Source organism: Zonotrichia albicollis, chromosome 4 (assembly GCF_047830755.1).
Source record: "Zonotrichia albicollis isolate bZonAlb1 chromosome 4, bZonAlb1.hap1, whole genome shotgun sequence".
In the NCBI taxonomy this organism is placed as follows: Eukaryota; Metazoa; Chordata; class Aves; order Passeriformes; family Passerellidae; genus Zonotrichia; species Zonotrichia albicollis.
The window spans coordinates 30,972,588-30,990,567 of record NC_133822.1 but is presented as its reverse complement, the minus strand read 5'-3'; the positions used below and the strand labels follow the sequence as shown (position 1 = coordinate 30,990,567).

Below are 17,980 nucleotides of genomic sequence, written 5' to 3'. Positions count from 1 at the left end.
ATATGTAAATATAATAATTGGTAAGTAAGTTCTAAAAGAGTGTCAAAACAGCACATACAGACGTCTGCTCTGGCACAGGTTCCACGTGAGTAACATTCTCGAGGTTGGGTCTGGGCTCCACCCATCCTCGACACTAAGGCTGCTTCCCTAAAGAGGAGTAACACTTCAAGACTCCTTCCATTTGGTTTCCTGCCTAAAGCCCACAGTCAATGGAGAATTTGTTTAATACGCGGCAATCCACGTTTAATCCGTGCAAGGCCTCTGTCAGGCACAGGGGGAAGCTTGGAATAGCTTCTCACAGAAGCCACCTCTGCCGTCCACTCCCCCTCCTACTCTGCCATACAAACCCAATACATCCTTCATCCAAGCAGTCAGATTTAAGCAGGCAACTGTTTTGAATATTATTTGTACAGCTGATTTAAAGTCACTACTCTACACTGGAGCTGCTTCTGAGAAGTAACAGAAAAACAGTCACAACAGAATATTAGTGGAGTAATTTATCTTTGCCATTTAACAATCTGTTGCATTTAATAACGTTTGTGTAAATGACTTTTCACCACTGATGTTATCACAAACAAAATTTAATGCATACAAACCCTCAAATACTTGGTTTTAAACAAAGCTGCTACAGAATGGCATCTTGTTTCACAAGGACAACTTCTGAGTAGAGTCAAGTGCATTTCAGCCACAGTAGCATAAACAGCATGCAACACATGACATCAAACAGATGCAATGTCCCTGTTTGAAACATTAAATTAAAACACATTGAACAATCGCTTGAAACAGAGGCCATGCTATAAAATGCCCCTTGCAAGTCACCTTAATCACCAACCCCCACCCCACCCCCACAAATAAATGCTATGCGTTGAGTATTTAGTGGTAAAAACTAGTATGAGAGTTTTCCCAGCTCATTAAAGAGCTGAAGTTTGATATCTATTTGTACAATAGAATGGATATAAAATATTACAATTAAAAGTTCATAATCATATTAGCGATCACCTTCAAATGTTCATAAAATCCTCTTTTGGCTGAAGCTCAAAATCATGTAGGTATGTGTGAAATTGTAGCAAATCACTAAGACTCATTCCCTCTAGCTGTTTTTTAAATTCATTCTTCTCTTAATGATTTTGGATTGCCTACCAAAATTTCATATTTATCTGAGCAAGCCTGGCTTACTTAGTGGCACAGTTATGATAGTCTAAGAGTTCCTTTCTCCTAGGTTTTCCAGGAAACAGTTCCCTTTAAAACATGTATTCATCTTTATTTTGTGCAATGTTTTCACAGAGGGTAGAAGAGAAGTGCACTGGAGAAATTTCTCTAAAAAGGCATTTTGAAGAAAGTTTTCCTTAACATTTACATGCGACCGAAGTCCTTGGACACTGAAGAACAACTGAATAGAAGTAATTTCCTTTGCTATAAAGGGTACACATTCCTGTAGAAATGGACTACAAAACCACAGTGCTAATAATGCCCAGGTTTTTTTAGACCTTTATGATAGACACAGTAATGTACATAAACAATTTGTGTGACACATTATGCTTTTACAGGTTATTTTTGTCTCTTCATAAAAAATAGACTGTAATATAAAATATTAAAAACAAGCTCTAACTTGTACCACACCAAGGTTTTCTATATATGACATCTTAAAAGGAGTATCATATGGTAATATATTAAAATATCATTTTCAAGTAAATTATTCAATTTCATAGACAAGAACAAGTCTATAATATGTATTCCAGCATTATCTAATCCCACTAATCTGAAATACACAAGATAAAGCCTGTGTGAACTTAAAGGAGTTCACTTCCACATTTCTCTATTTCAATCCTATTCATTTGCTGTATGCAAGATTCCCAATGCCTTAAATGTAAGTATTCTTAAATCTAAGTATTGGGGCACAGTCCAAAGAAATTTGAGGAAAACAGGAGCATTTCTCATACACTCCGTAAAAAAGTGAATATAATAATATTTTCAAAAATTACTAATTACTCAGGCTCTTGCTTTCAGATCTAAGAATATCTTGTGAAAATTTACATTGTGTTGGATAAGGGCATGAAAGGGGCAGTTCTTCTGTGGTACACTCTGAGGTCAGGGTTAAGTGCTTTTGGGAACAAAGGTTAGAAAGACCTAACTTAAAAATACTTAATACCCATCCACTACAATCAAAGATCAATACATACACATCTCAAAAGTTCTGTTTGACCTCCACCGAGTAAACAAAATGCTTATAAACACATTTATATACAGAAATTTACTCCACCCCCAACATCATGTTTCTCAGGTGTTTATCGTTAATCTCAGAGTTGAGAAGTTCTGAATCATTCATAATTGAAGTTGTGAACGCTGCTTCTGTAACTGCTATCCTGCAAACAGCTTGTAACACTGGCATTCCTTAATGTAACAGAGGCAAAGTTCTGGGTCCAGTAATTGCAGGAGTACCTGAACTTGGCCTGGTATGAACCTGGGTTTGGTTACTAAAGCAGTTATGCTATACTTTCTTCTTCAAAGTATTCTCAGAAACATGACTGTTGTCTGAGATGTTACTCTACAAAAATACTATGTAAGCATAGTACATTTTATCTACAGTTGTTTTCTCATTTCCTAATATGCATTGCTATATGTAAATATATTTGAGTTGAAAAATAACATTGTTTTGATGGTGGCAAAACAGTAAGTACATTGCCAGCTCTTTCCCACTGCAAGTCATAATAAATGCTTGCTATGGAAATTAATAATTCACTGGCTATTACAAGTGAAAATCCATTAAACAAATATTTTTCTATTAAAATATATATATGACCTTGACATTCATTTCTTTACAGTGAATTTTAGAAACTATCTGTATGCATTTTACAAGATCTTTCCCTATCAACAGTTACTGGAGTAGGCTGTTTTAGAGATGTGACTTCCCCACTGTCTTGGAAGATTAAAAACAAGGGTACATTTTTTAATTGCTAGATGTTTCTGCTTCTGTTTTCTCCATTGCTGCCTCAGGAAAAAGCAGTTTTTTAAGTATGTTTGCATAGAATGGTCCATACACTTTTTTATTGAAGTTTACAATGCTTGCATACTGAGATCCCAGAAACTCTATCTCTTTCTGAATCACAGAAAGGCCTCCTGGCATAGTAGGCATACACTTCTGAAAACTCGGAAGAGCAAGCAAGCTTCTCATGAAGAGCTGGATTCGTTTGTCTGAAATGGAATATAAAGTATGCTCAGAACAAATGTAAACCCAAGATGATGCCACAGTCACTTTGTAAGTACCCTGCACATCAGCACAGCAAAAAATCCAACATGTAAGCAGCAACTCTTTCCCAAGATTGTTTTGGAGTGGGAAACAATACTTTAAGTTTTTTAAACAGTATGTTTAAACCCAGAATGGACAGAAAGAAGACTAAAGACTCATTTTATCTAAATTCTTCTCCAAAATATTAGGTTGCCTAGGTTTGTCTCTACATGCACTTTTACAATTATTTCCAGCTGTGACTAACCACGCTCTGCAGCATACCCAGAATACCATTTCCAAGTAAACACCATATCCTTAGTCTAAGTTGAGCCAGTATTTTGCTGCAGTAAGAAAAGAGCTTTAGAAGATAATGAGACAGCTGATTAAGCTTGCTGCCAGTAAGTTTATAAACAGACACATACAGTACAACAATTAGGTAGTCTCTTACTAACCAATCAAGGAACAGACAGGATTATTCTTCTCAACAATATGAGCGATTTGACCCATTAAATTACTCTGCATTTCTTCACTAAGAGTGGGAAGACTTCTTTCACTTAGCGACTTGTTCACTATGCTGCAAATCTGGATGCCAATAGCATGCAGAGCCTCCTTCAAGTCAAAACTTCTGGAAGAAAGGGAAAAGTATTAAATTCTTAAGTTTCTCTAGCATAGGTCGTAAATTGCTCTCACACGTCTCCTTTCCCTTTTATTTTCAACCTGGTCTCTGCAATGAGGATTTTGAAAAGTTTTCATCTTTTGCTGCATATTTATGTAAATCTACATATACAGGAAAATTCCTATGTGGAAGATTAAAATCGGGACCTAGCTGTGATACAAATGGGAAAAGTAATTTCATGTGTGCAGCAGTGACACCAGTTCACTTTATCCTTGTGCCCAGCTGTTTTTCTGGGCCATGTGCACAGCATTTCATGAGAAAAAACAGAGTGGAAAACTCTTTTAAAAGACAGTCACATACATCAGACTTGCCTGTAGCACAAGAAGCCAAAGAAATACGGAGCCAAGTAACTTGAACTACCTACAACAAGCCTGAAGCAACTCCCAAGAGGATTTAGTAAATGTACTGCCACAGTCTCCCCAGTATTAGGAGTGTATGAATGAACTTCACTACTAGGTTCCAAAATTTGCACACTAACACCAAGACTAAGATTTCATTAAAATCTACCTTTGAAAACACTTGTCTAACATATAGTGGCCTTGTATCATAAAGGGAATATATAAATTATTCAAATTCCATATCTTCCTATTAATAACAAGCACCAGCTATGACACTAGAATTGTTTCCAATTATTTACCATCAAAAAAAGAGTAAAAAAAGGCCTTACTTCTTATTCATGCCTTCAAGAAGAGGAAGGGAGATCCTTTTCAGATGATCAGTGAAATCAGGCACATCTACAACTGCTGCACCCACCATGTTGTTTGTTATGAGAGAAACACAAGCTATGACTTTTAATTGATTGAGCTTTTCTCTCAACTCCTGAAGACGAACTTCATCTGTTATTAGAGTCTAGAATTGAAACAATAATACTAATTTAGGAATAAGGAGAAGATCTAGGAAAGAGATCTAGGATGTAGTCATGAAGCACTATTTTTAATCACAAATACACAAACCCAGAGCAGACAGCAACTGAAATACCCTAAATATGTAGTGTAGTATAGTATAAAGTGGCATTTTGTACAAGTACCAGAAGTAAACCTGTGGCTGGAAGAAAAGTAATGAGGAAACTGAGTACATTGCATCTTATTCCATATCACTGCTGACAAATCTGTAACAAACAATTCAGCCCACGACATAGAATGCTCAGAGGATCCAGAAGACATTGTAATGACCAAGTTACATATAGAACTGTCTTCTGGATTTGGGTGTCTTTTGAAAAAAATGCCAAGATTTGTAACTGATGGATAATAATGAACAACTGTGCTTGACAACGACCAATTCAACCACCTGAGCTGGTTCTGCAAGTGATACATAATCCGCTCCAGGCAAAAAGCCAGCTGATCATACCAAGAGCATAAGTAATCCCCACAGCAAGATGTAGCTGGAGTTCATTTTAGGTTACAAAGAGTTCATCCTGAGCAGCACAGGGGCATTAACATCCAACTGCAGTTAGTAGCAATTTCATAGTATGGCAAGCTAGATCTACCAGAGGACATCTGTATGTAGATCTTACTCAAAACTGCTCACAGAAAGGTAAGGAAGTGGTTTCACTTCTGTCCACTGACTGAGAACACCAAGAGCATCCCCATGTATTTAACAAGTTCTCTGCCAGGCCATCCTACATGTAGCTAAGGCCCTCTCTGGAAATGCAAATGTTAGCCCTGACTGCTGACAAATTTCCCACTGGCTTTATGGAAAGTTGCAGAGGTCAGTAATCAGGAATTGGAGGGAAAAACTGAACACTTAATCTTGAAGCAATAGTTTACACTGAAAGGAAAAACACCTACTTCAGAGAACTCAAGTTTTTTACTGATTCTGTTCTGAAGAGCAATACCACCAATTCCTGCTGCTGTTAGAAAAATGGAGTGCTACAATCAGTTCTTTTAAAGACAGAGAAAGCAAAGTACTGTCAATACAAGGCCCAGCCTTTGACCACAGCCAAGACTGCTCTTAGGGTGGAGCTGGTGAGCTATGATTGGAAAGAGCGAGAACAACCTTTACCTTGTTCTTTTCTGGTTGTTGACTTGCCCATCTCAAATTTCAGAATCTGAACTAGAATATAATCTCCTAATTTCAGATTTACTGTGCAGAAATTAAAGGAGTGCAAAAGAGTATTCACTTACTGTCATGAATAGCAAGTTTATTGTATCACACTAATGATTTCATATAGCTGGTAATGTGAAGACACCAAAATACATTTCTTACCTCTGGAATTGTTTTGCAATAATCCCACTGTAACAGTTTCAAGTAGCCATTGTTTAGCACCAGTGTAGGACTAATAATTGGTTTTGAACTACTATCAGCACCAGGGCACGATGAAGACTCATCAGAAATAGATGACAATTCATCCTCTATTGATTCCTTTATCCATTCTGTTGTGAGATTCAGGGCACCTAAGCATTGTAAATAGCACAGATTTACTGCATGCCTTCATCAAAATAAGCACTACCTTGAGAAAAAAAAAGATTTGTATACAGAAGAGAATTCAATTTCTGAAGACTTAAACATAATGGACAGCTGAGTCTTCACAAATTGTAATTCTCTCCCTTTCTTCCACTGATCATATTCCACTGGTCACCTTTAAATTCTACCTGGTTTGTACAAACTCAGCCACAAATTGTTAAGACTTCAGACAAGATTTTTAGGTAACAGAAGTCTCAAAGTTTGAGTTCCCAAAGGATTGCTTTCCCTTTTTTGGAGAAACCACTTATCAGGTAGGATATAAGACTAAAAGGTACAGGTGAAGGAAGATTAAAACGTTTGATTTGTTCTGGTACAGTTCTTCTCAGGCTGCATAAATGAACACTGCAGGCCCTATCAGTGGCTCAGAGCTCTCATTTTAGAAGCCCCTGCTCCAGATGTTAGCATGCTTACTTATTCTTCTTGGAGGATGTATTTCTGAACACTGTTTAACCAAATCACACAAAACATGTAATAGTGGATCAAGTTGACTTTGCATCATCTAAGAAATTTTGTTCAGAGCCTGCCTTTTGTTTATTAAAAAATAGATCTTAGCCCTTCCAGCTTTCAGGTGCACTAACTGGTTTTACATGCTTACTTCACACTAACAACTGAACAGTTGCACACAAAAGAGAAAAGGCTCATCTTATGGAGGGCTTCTGCATCCAAACAGCACAAGTCACCACTTGTTTGTTTTTCAGACACCATCCAATTCAGGAAATATAAGTTTGTCTGAAGGTGCCTCAGATTACAGACAGACAAACTTGACAGCAAGTTAAGCAACCATCCAGTGATAGCTTGCTTGTTAAAAAATTTTCCCATTACTTACATACAGACAAGAAATTGAAGTTTTCATCTAAGTTAACTACAATTTGTAGAGTTGTTGTAGAGTTTTCACAGCATGTATTTAAATGGGCTTCTTTTCAAAGCAAAGTTTAAATTTAATATAGCACGGTACATACTTGGTGTTTCCTCAAGAATTTCCTGGAATTTTGTTCTTTCGTAGTCCACCAAGTTATGCCAGAGGTATGGTCTAAGGCTTTTAATTGTGTAATTTGCCATATCCACCTTCATCAGATCCAAAACATGGAATATTTGTCTGAAAAGAAGAATTTAAAATTTCACATTTTAATTTAATCTATTGATTTTCATCAGCACACGTGAAGCACATGTACACTATCACTTTAATTTCAATTCTGGAGAAGTGAAGGCCTTCACTGGCACTTCAGAGTAACAGATATATTACCTATCATCTGGATTTTTGAAGATAAGGTTTGGCCTAAGTTATAAAGAACAGAACTGATGTAGCATCACTAAACACTACAGCCCTGTAAGTTTTTGAAAAACTACATGAATTGGTATATTTCAGCTAAAATTAACAGATTTTAACTTTTTGGTCACTGACTGCATTAAGAGAAACAATCCTCCTGACGCAATTGTTTTGATTCCCATATACACACACAGTAGAGCAACTACCATTTAGTCTTAATATTTCAGCGTACCTCAGGAACACGGTTTTCTGCCCTGTTATGCAAATGTTTTGCCCTAGTTCAAGTGATAAGATCTTAACTCAAGAGCCTGTAAATCCAAAGTTTGGCCTTCCAAAAGAAGCATGCAATTAACTCTTCAAGAAGAAACAGTACAAGTGTGCTGTTTGCATTTTGTAAGAGTGAGCAAGACAGAAAGTTTCTGAAACAGAGATTATTGCAATACAGTTGTTGGTTTAGATATTCAGAGCTGCCCAGTTTCATCTAGGTATCCTACTCATTTCATTACAAAGTGAGATACACAATCTGGTCAGCATGTCAGAGCTCTTCTTCTTTAACGCTTCAGGAAGTTCTCCTATGGTTTAAGAACAGTTGTTATGCAAACTGACACAACTTCAGACTTCCTTTACCCAGCCCCCCACCTTCCACTGTCTACTACCCTTTCAGAAAGCAATTTTTTTCTCCAAACACCACACTCAAATACCAACCTCAGTAACTCTACGATATTGTCAGTTGCTTTTAACTGTTTTATGTCATTGTCTCTTATTGGAGCACATAACTTTCCCATAGTGTTGATGACATAGTTAGCTAGCCCAGGAATATCAACAGCATTGTGTTCTGCCTGCTGTCTTATAAGATCTGTGTCAAGAACTTCACAAATTTGATTGTGAATCCTGTTTGCTCCAGGAGTCAGGAAAGAAAGAAGAATCTAAAATAGAGGGAGCAAAAAAGAAAAAGCTTATCAATAAAGACCAAACCACTTAGTAAGCACACTTGAGTGAAATTTTAATAGTCCTGTCAGGTGTATATAGCTGACAGATTATAACAAGACATTTCAAGACTGAACATTATCAAAGGTTGTGGGGATAAAAGAACTGTTTGGAAAAAAAAAAAATGAAACCAGTACAGTTCTTCAAAAATGCTCAAACCAATAAAACAAAAAGCAAGTCAACAACTAGACCTGTTCAAAAGCTGGGAGGCTACCCTGTAAAACAAACATTTATGAACTTAAAGTTTTGAATGGCTTAGTGTTGTGCCGGGATTGAAGGTTTGTATGCTCACCTGTGCGATAATCAAACAATGAAGTTTAAGTGGGCAGGTCCAATCATGTTTATACTGTTGTTCATGCCCTAAGCTCACAGTATGGCTCTGGAAACAGGCTAGTAGAGATGTGAAGCTTTGGGAAAAGAGATGACTTTCAACTGATCACTGTGCAGTAAAAGCTGACTGAACATGCCACTGTTTGTTTGCAGCCATATTCCTGGTTAATATAAATATACTACAAATAGACATCTATTTTCAGTTCTGAATAATCATGGCTTTATATTATAAAAGGAAAATCTGAAGGTGTTGAGTCTGATAAGTTACGCAGACCCTTCGGTGAACTAAGGGACTCTTAAAGCTAAGCTGACAAATCAATGCAGAGAAAGAAGAACATTACCTCCTTAATTTCCTCAAAGAGCTTGATAGCATGTTTGTATTCTGGAGGATCTTCATTCAGTTCCGATTCCAAATGATCCCAAAATGCCTTGTGTACAATTTGTTTCACTGTGCCTGCAAAGCTGTGGAGTAAGTCAATTAGATATGGAGAAGACTCACAACCAGCTTCCATCCTTGTAACTGTTTCAGATGAGACTGATCTGAAACACTTGTTGGGAAACACACCTCCCCAAATACTATGCCGTGCAACCACATCTTTCTTGGATGATAGATCATCAGGTCCCTAAACACAGTCTAGATTGCTCCATTCGTTTCTCATCCCTTTCCAATACCAGTGCTACTTTGTGCAAAATTCAAGCTCTTACCTGTTTTGTGGGTAGTCTTCCTGTTTTATGCAAAAATTTGCATTTACAGCAATTTCATGAGCTAGAGTCCAGTTTGACAGATTTCTTGTAGCTGCCATCAGTTCATCAAATGTGATAACCTTGGGAGGGCTAGCTGCTGGAACAAACAAGATCAATTCAAGCTAAATATCTATAGCTGATAAGTGCAATTGAATATACTAAAACCTAGAAATTTTACTACTTGCTAGTTGGACTCCAGTACTCTAGAAGAAGCAACACAAGATTACCAAGTCTTTATATCTTCCTAAAACACTAACTCAGGAAACTCCCAGCTTATCAGGGGTGTGTGTGTTTGTGAGGAAACACCACACAAGCCTCAAAATATTTTGAGGAGCATTTTCATATTTCCGCATCTGAACTAAGATTTTTTTTTTCCTTTAAAACAGGATCTTGCATTTCACAGATTTCCTACTAACTGTTCTGTCAAAGCCACCCAACCAAAAGCATGGGCAGTAAGAGATACTAGATGTCCACTATAATTCCAAGCACAATGGCTTTTGAAGAGGTTCCTAAGTTACTGACTCACAAACCCCTCCACTTAAAATCAGTAGATCTTCAGTCTGCTGTGGAATTAAGTTATACTCATTTTTTTAGGAGCTAGCAGCAATGACAAAACAAACTTCACACTGAAAAACAAGAGCAAATTCCTGAAGTTTCTAAATCTTTAAATTCTATAATTTAGTATTTGGAAGGCTGGTAACAAAGAAAGACAGAGTCAGCTGCCAACTGCAGCTCCACTAATAAGCTTGTTTTAATATAAGACTTAATTTACATAGATGTAAGAAGTAAGCATGGTCTGCAAATGCTTACAGATACAGAGAAACCATATTATAACCAAGGTTTTATTTACCATTACTCAAATTATCCTCTCTGTGCAAATGTGTGTTTTCTGTTTGATTCTAGTATTTATGAAAGAAGAATGTGAATTCAAGATAATTACATGTAACTTGGTATGGTATTACAAATCTGTAAGTTACCGAAATAATTTTTAAGTGCAGGGATCAAACAGAAGAAACCCACCCTTTGCACAAAAGCACATTTGGTTGAGTGGGAGGCTGCTACCAATGTCAAGGTTAGGAAGACCATGGTGACACACTTTTCTTACACTTTCTGAAGGGTAGGAGTGCACAGGGAGACCCCCATGGATACAGCTGCTGCTGGTGTTCCACACACAGGAGATGCACTGCTTCACAGCACAGAGAAAGCCATGCCTCTCTGTTAATACTCTTACACAGATTCAGAATCCCAGGTTCTACCCATGACAGCAAGGAGAAACAAGGTAAGTTAGCCTTATTGGTCCATGCACAATGCAGGTGAGGCTGAAACAGGCTTACACGCTGGGGAGCTGGGCTTGCTTGAAGAATCACTGTTAAAGCTCTGCCTGGAATATTCTGTGTCACTGGAAGAAACTGTGCTTTCTGAGAGCCGTGAAGAATCTGAGTCACTGTTCTGGTCATCACTGAGAGGCATTCTGAATCCCTTTACCTTGTTTACACAGTAAACAAGACCTGGAAAGACAAACACAATTCCCATAAAACCAGCACTTACTTTTATTTGTTTCTCAAAAGTCAGCTACTGATCATTATATTGTGAATGAAGATCAAATAGTTGCCTTTCCTAAACAGGAAAAGCAAAGGAAAGGATTCGGCTTGACAAAAACAGAATCATATAGTTATCAACAAACTATACCTTTTCTGTAAGAAAGCTTTGTACCTTCAGCTGTTTCATACCTTAATGAATCTGTGGGAGACAGTCCCTAAATTGGTCATATTTAAAATAATGTAAGACTGCCCACAGGAACACCTGAAGCTACTTGTTGCAAGAATTTTGGTAGTTTTCAATGTCCATAAAGGCATTTGGTGATGTCACCATCCCCCACCTGACCTCACGAAGAAGTGGTGTGTAGCAATGAGTTTCCTTCCACAAACAGACTCACTGAGTGTAACGACTGTGAAGCAAACACAGAAGTTGCAGGCAGAGAACAGGCAAGTAATTCAGAATATTACATTTCTGACAGGATGTAGCTGGAAGTCTGGCTTCAGGTGGGTCTGTGCTCAGAATCAGACCAGCAATGGCACAGACCCAAAAACCAATCCTCCTAGGGGTGAAGGTGGGTGGATAGGTTTTCTGGTTAAGTCAAATGGCAACTCTGAGCCTCTAACATTCTATTTAGCAGAGACAACAACCTCCACTGACAAGTGTTGTGCTTCATAGTGTTTCTGTCTTTGTGAAGAAACTGCCTCCCAGAGATAATCTGCAATTGCAGAAAATGTGGACAGCTGCACAGTGTGATACAGATGATTAACAACTGCATGACAGGAAGCGAAAAATATGTTCATAATTATATTAAAATGAGAATCTGGAAGTCAGCTGTAATTACTACCAAAGGAATTTGGCCCGGATACCAAAAGTAGCAGTCCATCTCCAATTATGACCACGAAGCATTCCGTAGTGGACTTCATGAAGTGACATAGGCAGTAATGATTTCTATCAGCAAATTTAACAGATAACTTCATTTACTATTAAATCACATCAACTTCAGTAGGCAGGGAATACCACACTTTGCAACTGCTGAATTTGGAAAAAAGACACTTTTAGCAATAAAAGGATGATCTTTGTCTGTACTTATGTGAATCAACATATTGTGGTGTCCTGGGATAGACAAAAGGTAGTGAAAATTAAGATTTCTTTATACTGGCACCTAGCTACAGCCTAAAGCTTTTGACTGTTTGGGTACCAACTCATCCTGAATAGGCCTTTATAATTTGATGAGCTACTACACTGATGAGCACCCCCCTGTTAATTGAAATTATTAACATTTCTTAAGTGTGTGTTTACTCTTCCTCCTCCCCCAAGAGGAAAGAGGATGCACTTGAGCACCTTACTTATGTCATACTTTACACTGTTTTTTTTTGTGAAAAGAATTGGTCCCATTAGCAAGAACACAGCTAACAGTTTATCACAGTACTGGAGGAGCCACTGAGAGACACTTGACTAGAACTCAGAGGTCATGCATTCAGAACTTGCAACATTACCAGTGATCTTAAGCATCATAACTCTTATTAGAACAGCAATTTTATAATTTCTCAGAAGCAAATATTTAAAACAGTATTGGCTAAACAAGACAGAGTTGCAAGAGAACCTAAAAAACACTACACACAGATATTTTGGCTTGGAAATTGTATTTAAGTTATAATTAGAAATGGGTCACTAGTTAATGCTAGAGAAAAAACAAAATATTTCTTCAATTAAAATCTGTTACAGATCTCAAAGTTAGTGAAGATCAGAAACTAGTTGCAACAAACTAGTTATAGAACATACTTGAGGTTCTTCATGTCGAACTGCTCATTTAAATACAGTACACTGTACACAGTGTGCAAAGTTTTTATTACCCTCCAACTAATTTTTTAAAATCAATATAAGAACACTGTATTTCCAGGCTTTAATATTGTATATCACCCCTTTATTTCCATACAAATAACTAACCTCCAAAATATTAATGTTGCAGGATGTGGTCCATCAAAAGATTTGATTAATGTTGTTTGCAGTGCAGTGGCCCCAAGTCTTGCAAATTGCTTGCGGAGTGTGAGCAATTCACGGCGTGTCTACTGCTTCAGTTCAGGTGTTAAGAACATGGAAGAAGGTAAATGACCATTAAAACCCCAAATACTCTCACACAATTTACACATCATCATTTCATCAACTTCCTCTTACCTGTAGGCATGACAATGTTAACAAACATTTAGCTTTGCAAGGTTCTTCTGACAGAAGTACTAAACCAGCCATGAAGGCAAGTCAGCACTGACATTTTCCACCCCACCTTGATTTCTAAGAAGATGAAGTGGTTAAGGTAGAATTAGAAGTCCATATACATTAAGTCCTTAAGCACTAGTCCCAGCAAAGGATCAATGCACAGTTGCATTTCAAAGATCCACATGCATTTTGACATATCAAAACCATACCTGCTCCCACAATATATGCACATATACAGACAGCAGAGCTGTCAGTAGGGGGCTTCAGAAGGCTTAAGTAAGAAGTTTCAACACTGCAATAGGAGGTGACACTCAAAAAGCCACTGCAATCTTTTGCCACACTAAATACATTTCCTAGTAGAATGCTTCAAGTACAATAGGAAGTAAGAGTGGGTGTAGTCTGCAGATTCAGAACATTATTGCTAAATTCTACTTTTAAAAGATAAACACATCAAACTGAACGTACATGAATATACAAGCAGAACCTGCACAGGCAATTTAAAACACTTAGGCAAAAATACAGTCATTGAGCATATGAAAGGTATGTACAAACCAAAAATGGCATTTCTAATTAGTTACAACAATAGTCAACGGATTATTCAGTCTTTGCTTTATAGCATACACTGGAAGAGCTGATTTTCCTTATGTTTTTCTAGATAGCACAGAAGTTCTCATTAATAACTAACAGCTAAGTTCATTTAGAACTTTAAATTAGTATATAACAGTCACATAAAAATATGTCAAAATTCAGCCTTGCAAGATCTCTTTGTAACTCACCATCTTGGATAAACAATAGCATCTTGGGTTTTTTAAATTTTGCTTATAAAGTATTACATATTAGGCTGTTGTTTTAATACACATATTAATATCCCAACAGTTCTATTAAAGGATCAGCCTGAGGTTACAACCTGTTTTATTCTGCTACGTTAAAGACTACCCACATTTATATTTATATTAGGTTGGACACTATTTTCTTTCTTTCAATCAGTCCATACTGTAGGGTTTTTTAAGAATAAATGCTTTGGAAGACCAAGCTAAAAGTATCTTCTACATGTACCAACCCCAAGATTACAGCTATAAGGAAATAAATTTTCACATTTCTGCTATTTAGACAGGTGAGGATTATTCTTTTTAGTAAAAAGAAAATTAATACAAAACTGCAGATGCTTAAAGGCATCTTGTTCTTAATTGGTTACTGCATCACCCAACTAGATTCTTCATTTAGAACTTACTAAGAGTGCAAGATCAGGTTAGTTTTAGAATACACAAACACACTTTTTATTTCTGTAGCTTTGCTTTAGAAGTTATTTTATGAAGCACCTGGGGGAAGGAGGGAGAAAGAGTTTCACAGTTGGGTATTTTCTTCAGATACCATCTTCAAGCAAAGGTTTTCCACAGCCCTGCTTTGTTCAAAGGAAGTGTGCATGGACACAGAGACTTATGAGTGCTCTGTCCAGTTTTACCACTATGAAAGTCTTAACTTTGTTTATTCTGCTGGGTTCACATTCTTACTATCTTCAACTGGCACCGACTGAATCTCATTTGGTCTAGAGTTTCCCTTTCACTGACTCCACCTCTGTCAGCACTCACCACACAAGAACAGAAAAGAGCCTTTGTTAGGAGTTACTTGCATTTTCTCCCGCCTCATTTTTCACAGTTTACAGCCGGTATTTCTCCCCTTTAGCTTTCTAGTTTCACAGCTCTTGGAAGAGATACTTCTCTCCGTGAAGGCTTAAAAAACCCTATTGGCGAGAGTGAGCCGCGGCCGAGCGCCCCGAGCGCTGCCCGCGGGAGTGACCTCCGCCCGGACAGGCCGGCGATGGGACCGGGGCCGTCCTGCCGGCTGCCCTCCCCCGCGGGGGGAGAGACACCGAGGGGAGCCGGCGGCTCCTCCTCTTCCTCCATCTGTTTCGCTGCCTGTCTCCTCCCCCGGCCCCATGTTTTTAACACTTAGCAAAGGCAGGAGTTTGGCACCCTCCGACCAAAACAAACAGCGTTTCCAAGGACAGGTCCGGGCGGAGGGAGTCCGGGGGAGAGGCAAGGAGAGAACACTCCCTGTCAGCCCCAGAGAAGACGAGCCCGGGCACCCACCCCTAAGCGCCCCAGCCCCCGTCCGCCGGGGAGGTGTCGGGGTGCCCCTGCCCTGCTCACCAGGGCTGCACGGGGGGACCCTGCGGCTGCGCCCGTCGGGGCGTATCGTCCCGGCGGACAGTAAGGGAAGGCGAAAGCCCAGGAGACACGGGGCAAGGAGAGAACTACGGACCCAGCGCAGGAACTGCGAAACCCACTTGCTGCAGCGGGTTCCCCACCGGGACAGCAGAGCGACGGGCCAGTCCACTACCTCCCTGCCACCCACACCACACAGGAGGGTGGCAGCCCCGAGCTAGCACTGTCCCGGACTCACCCCGCGACTCATGGCCCAGTGTGCCCGGACACCCCGCAGCGTGTCAGCTCCGCCGGCCGGCCGGAGCAGCCCTGCCCTGCTGTCCCCAGCCGGTCACTCACCGCTGCCCCTCGCCGTCCTACACAACGCTCGCCACGGCCGCACACAACTCCCCCCTTGAGATTTAAAGACCCAGCCCGGACTATTAGTGTCTTCCTCGGGCACGTCCATCTCTGACGGTGGAAGCGGGGAGGTGCGTCATCTTTTCCTGCCTGCCAGCGGCGAGTTATTCACGGCGCTTGGGCCAACCTCCGCTTATGCCGGTAGAAATTAACCGTATCTCCTCATTTTGCCTGCGACTGGACACTAAGTTTGGGGAAATATGCGGCGACACGGGAAGATGCTTCGACGGACTCCCCCGCGCTGGCAGTGGGCCGTGCCGGCGTGCCGGGGGTAGGCCGGGGGATGGGCCGGGTGGTGTTTACGGAAGGGCCCCGTCCGTCCGGGCCGGGGCCGCCTCGGTCCCGCCCCCGGGCCGCGTCGGGGACGGGAACACCGACCCCGCGGAGCCCGGGCGTGCGGGGGAACGGGACAGTGTCCCACGCCGCGTGTGCCCGCCTTTGTGCACTGCGCTGCAAAGGGAGCTATAACTACGTTCTGCCCTCGTTTCCTTACCCTATCGATGGGGGAGCAGTGTGGCGCCCCTCCGCGCGCCATCTTGGCTCCCCGCAGCACTGCCACCTCCGCCACCGCGGCTTCAGGGGAGCCACTCGGCCCCGTGCTGAGTTTAGTCACCCGTCTCGCTCACGGCTGTGGTGTCCGGAGGCTTGCTGAGCGCCCACTGAGGAACGCAGCACGGGGCAGTGCAGCACTATCATTATAAATGCTTTGCTTATTGCTGTATTGACCTCGTGCACTGGCAGCCTCACGCACCCACTGGGCTAGCAGTACCTGCCAGGGTCATCACCTCTTCCTGTCACAGGAGCTACGTGCCACCACTGCCTCACCCACCAGGAAGCACGGAGGGCAAAACACCCGCAGTCGTCTCTGAGGCAGGAGCTCACTAACACGCTAGCCTTGCCCATCATGAAGACAGAGCTCCCCTTCCTGCAGGTAACCTTTAGCACACGTGGTGAACTACACAGAACAAACATTTGTTGTATTCGGGTAGACCAAAGCCCACTGTAGGTCCCAGTAACCTCTGCTATAATATCTAGGGCTTGAAGCAGGGAACAGTGTTTGGCTACACAAGTGCCAAGTGCCTGGCTGGAGAGGGAGCGCTTCCAGGCAGCGATGCAGAGCACCTGTCAGCCTGGCCTTCAGAGACATTAAATACGATTAAGTCAAACAGCCTAATCAGGTAGCTTCTATAAAGAAGACAATGCTTTAAATAACTGCATTTGCACTGCTTTGCCCCACTTTGGGTGTGTTACATGGCAATGACAGTCTGAAAGAGGTTCAAAAGGTCTTTGTAAAAAACTGTGATAATATACAGACAGGCTACTTTGTACAGAACTGTTATGACTTCCAAGGATGTAATTTATCCTTGGAAGGATAAATGGTCAGCAATAAGAGAAGGTTGGTGCAGGGGCACAGCTAGAGGACTGGCTGGCCATCAGTCAGTTGCTGGTGAGAACTTGTTTTCATTTGCTTCACTTGTCCTTCTTGGCTTTTGTTTACCCCTTCGTTATTTTCATTTTGATTACAATTTGATATAATTTTAATTTTTTTCAATTATTAAACTTACTTTATCTCAACCCACAAGTTTTCTCACTTTTACCCTTCTGATTCTCCCTCTCATCCCACTGGGGACATGTGGGGTGAGAAGGGTAACTGTGGTGCTTATTTCCTGGATGTTAAACCATACAAAGGTACACATTTGGAATTTTGACTAGTGTCTCAAGTCAACTTTAACTCTTGGCCTTTCACTACAGAAACACTTAATTGAAATTAAGGACTAGTTTGTGCTCACTCTTTGCAGCAAGTTGGCTCATAACCTTCCTTACTGTTACCAGTAAAACTGTCAAAGACAGTAAAGTCTATAATTAATGCTCTGCTTTATCCAGCAAACAGCAAGGCAGCTATTGAGTGGATAAGATGTGCAGCTGCTTTTGGCCCCGTGGGTCAGAAATTTCCTAGTATGTGGCTAACT

At 40.4% G+C, this 17,980-nt stretch overlaps 1 protein-coding gene across 10 annotated transcripts; it reads right to left on the bottom strand.

Annotated features, from left to right (window-relative positions):
- Positions 1-565: 565 nt before the first annotated feature.
- On the bottom strand, positions 566-16,636 carry TCP11L2 (t-complex 11 like 2). Of its 10 annotated transcripts, none has more exons than XM_074539292.1 (11): positions 16,504-16,636; positions 13,180-13,301; positions 10,799-11,201; positions 9,655-9,790; positions 9,291-9,411; positions 8,338-8,558; positions 7,325-7,461; positions 6,108-6,295; positions 4,570-4,751; positions 3,679-3,851; positions 566-3,192 (listed from the first exon to the last, which is right to left on the bottom strand). In XM_074539292.1, exons 3-11 carry the CDS (start codon positions 11,148-11,150, stop codon positions 2,948-2,950), a joined length of 1,755 nt encoding a protein of 584 aa, XP_074395393.1. In that variant the 5' UTR covers positions 11,151-11,201; positions 13,180-13,301; positions 16,504-16,636; the 3' UTR covers positions 566-2,947. The 10 variants fall into 10 exon arrangements, with proteins under 10 accessions (XP_074395393.1, XP_026651745.1, XP_026651744.1 ...); XM_026795944.2 differs by lacking the exon at positions 16,504-16,636 and adding an exon at positions 15,850-16,306 and having other exon boundaries at positions 13,180-13,304; XM_026795943.2 differs by lacking the exon at positions 16,504-16,636 and adding an exon at positions 15,850-16,306.
- Between the last annotated feature and the right edge of the window lie 1,344 nt (positions 16,637-17,980).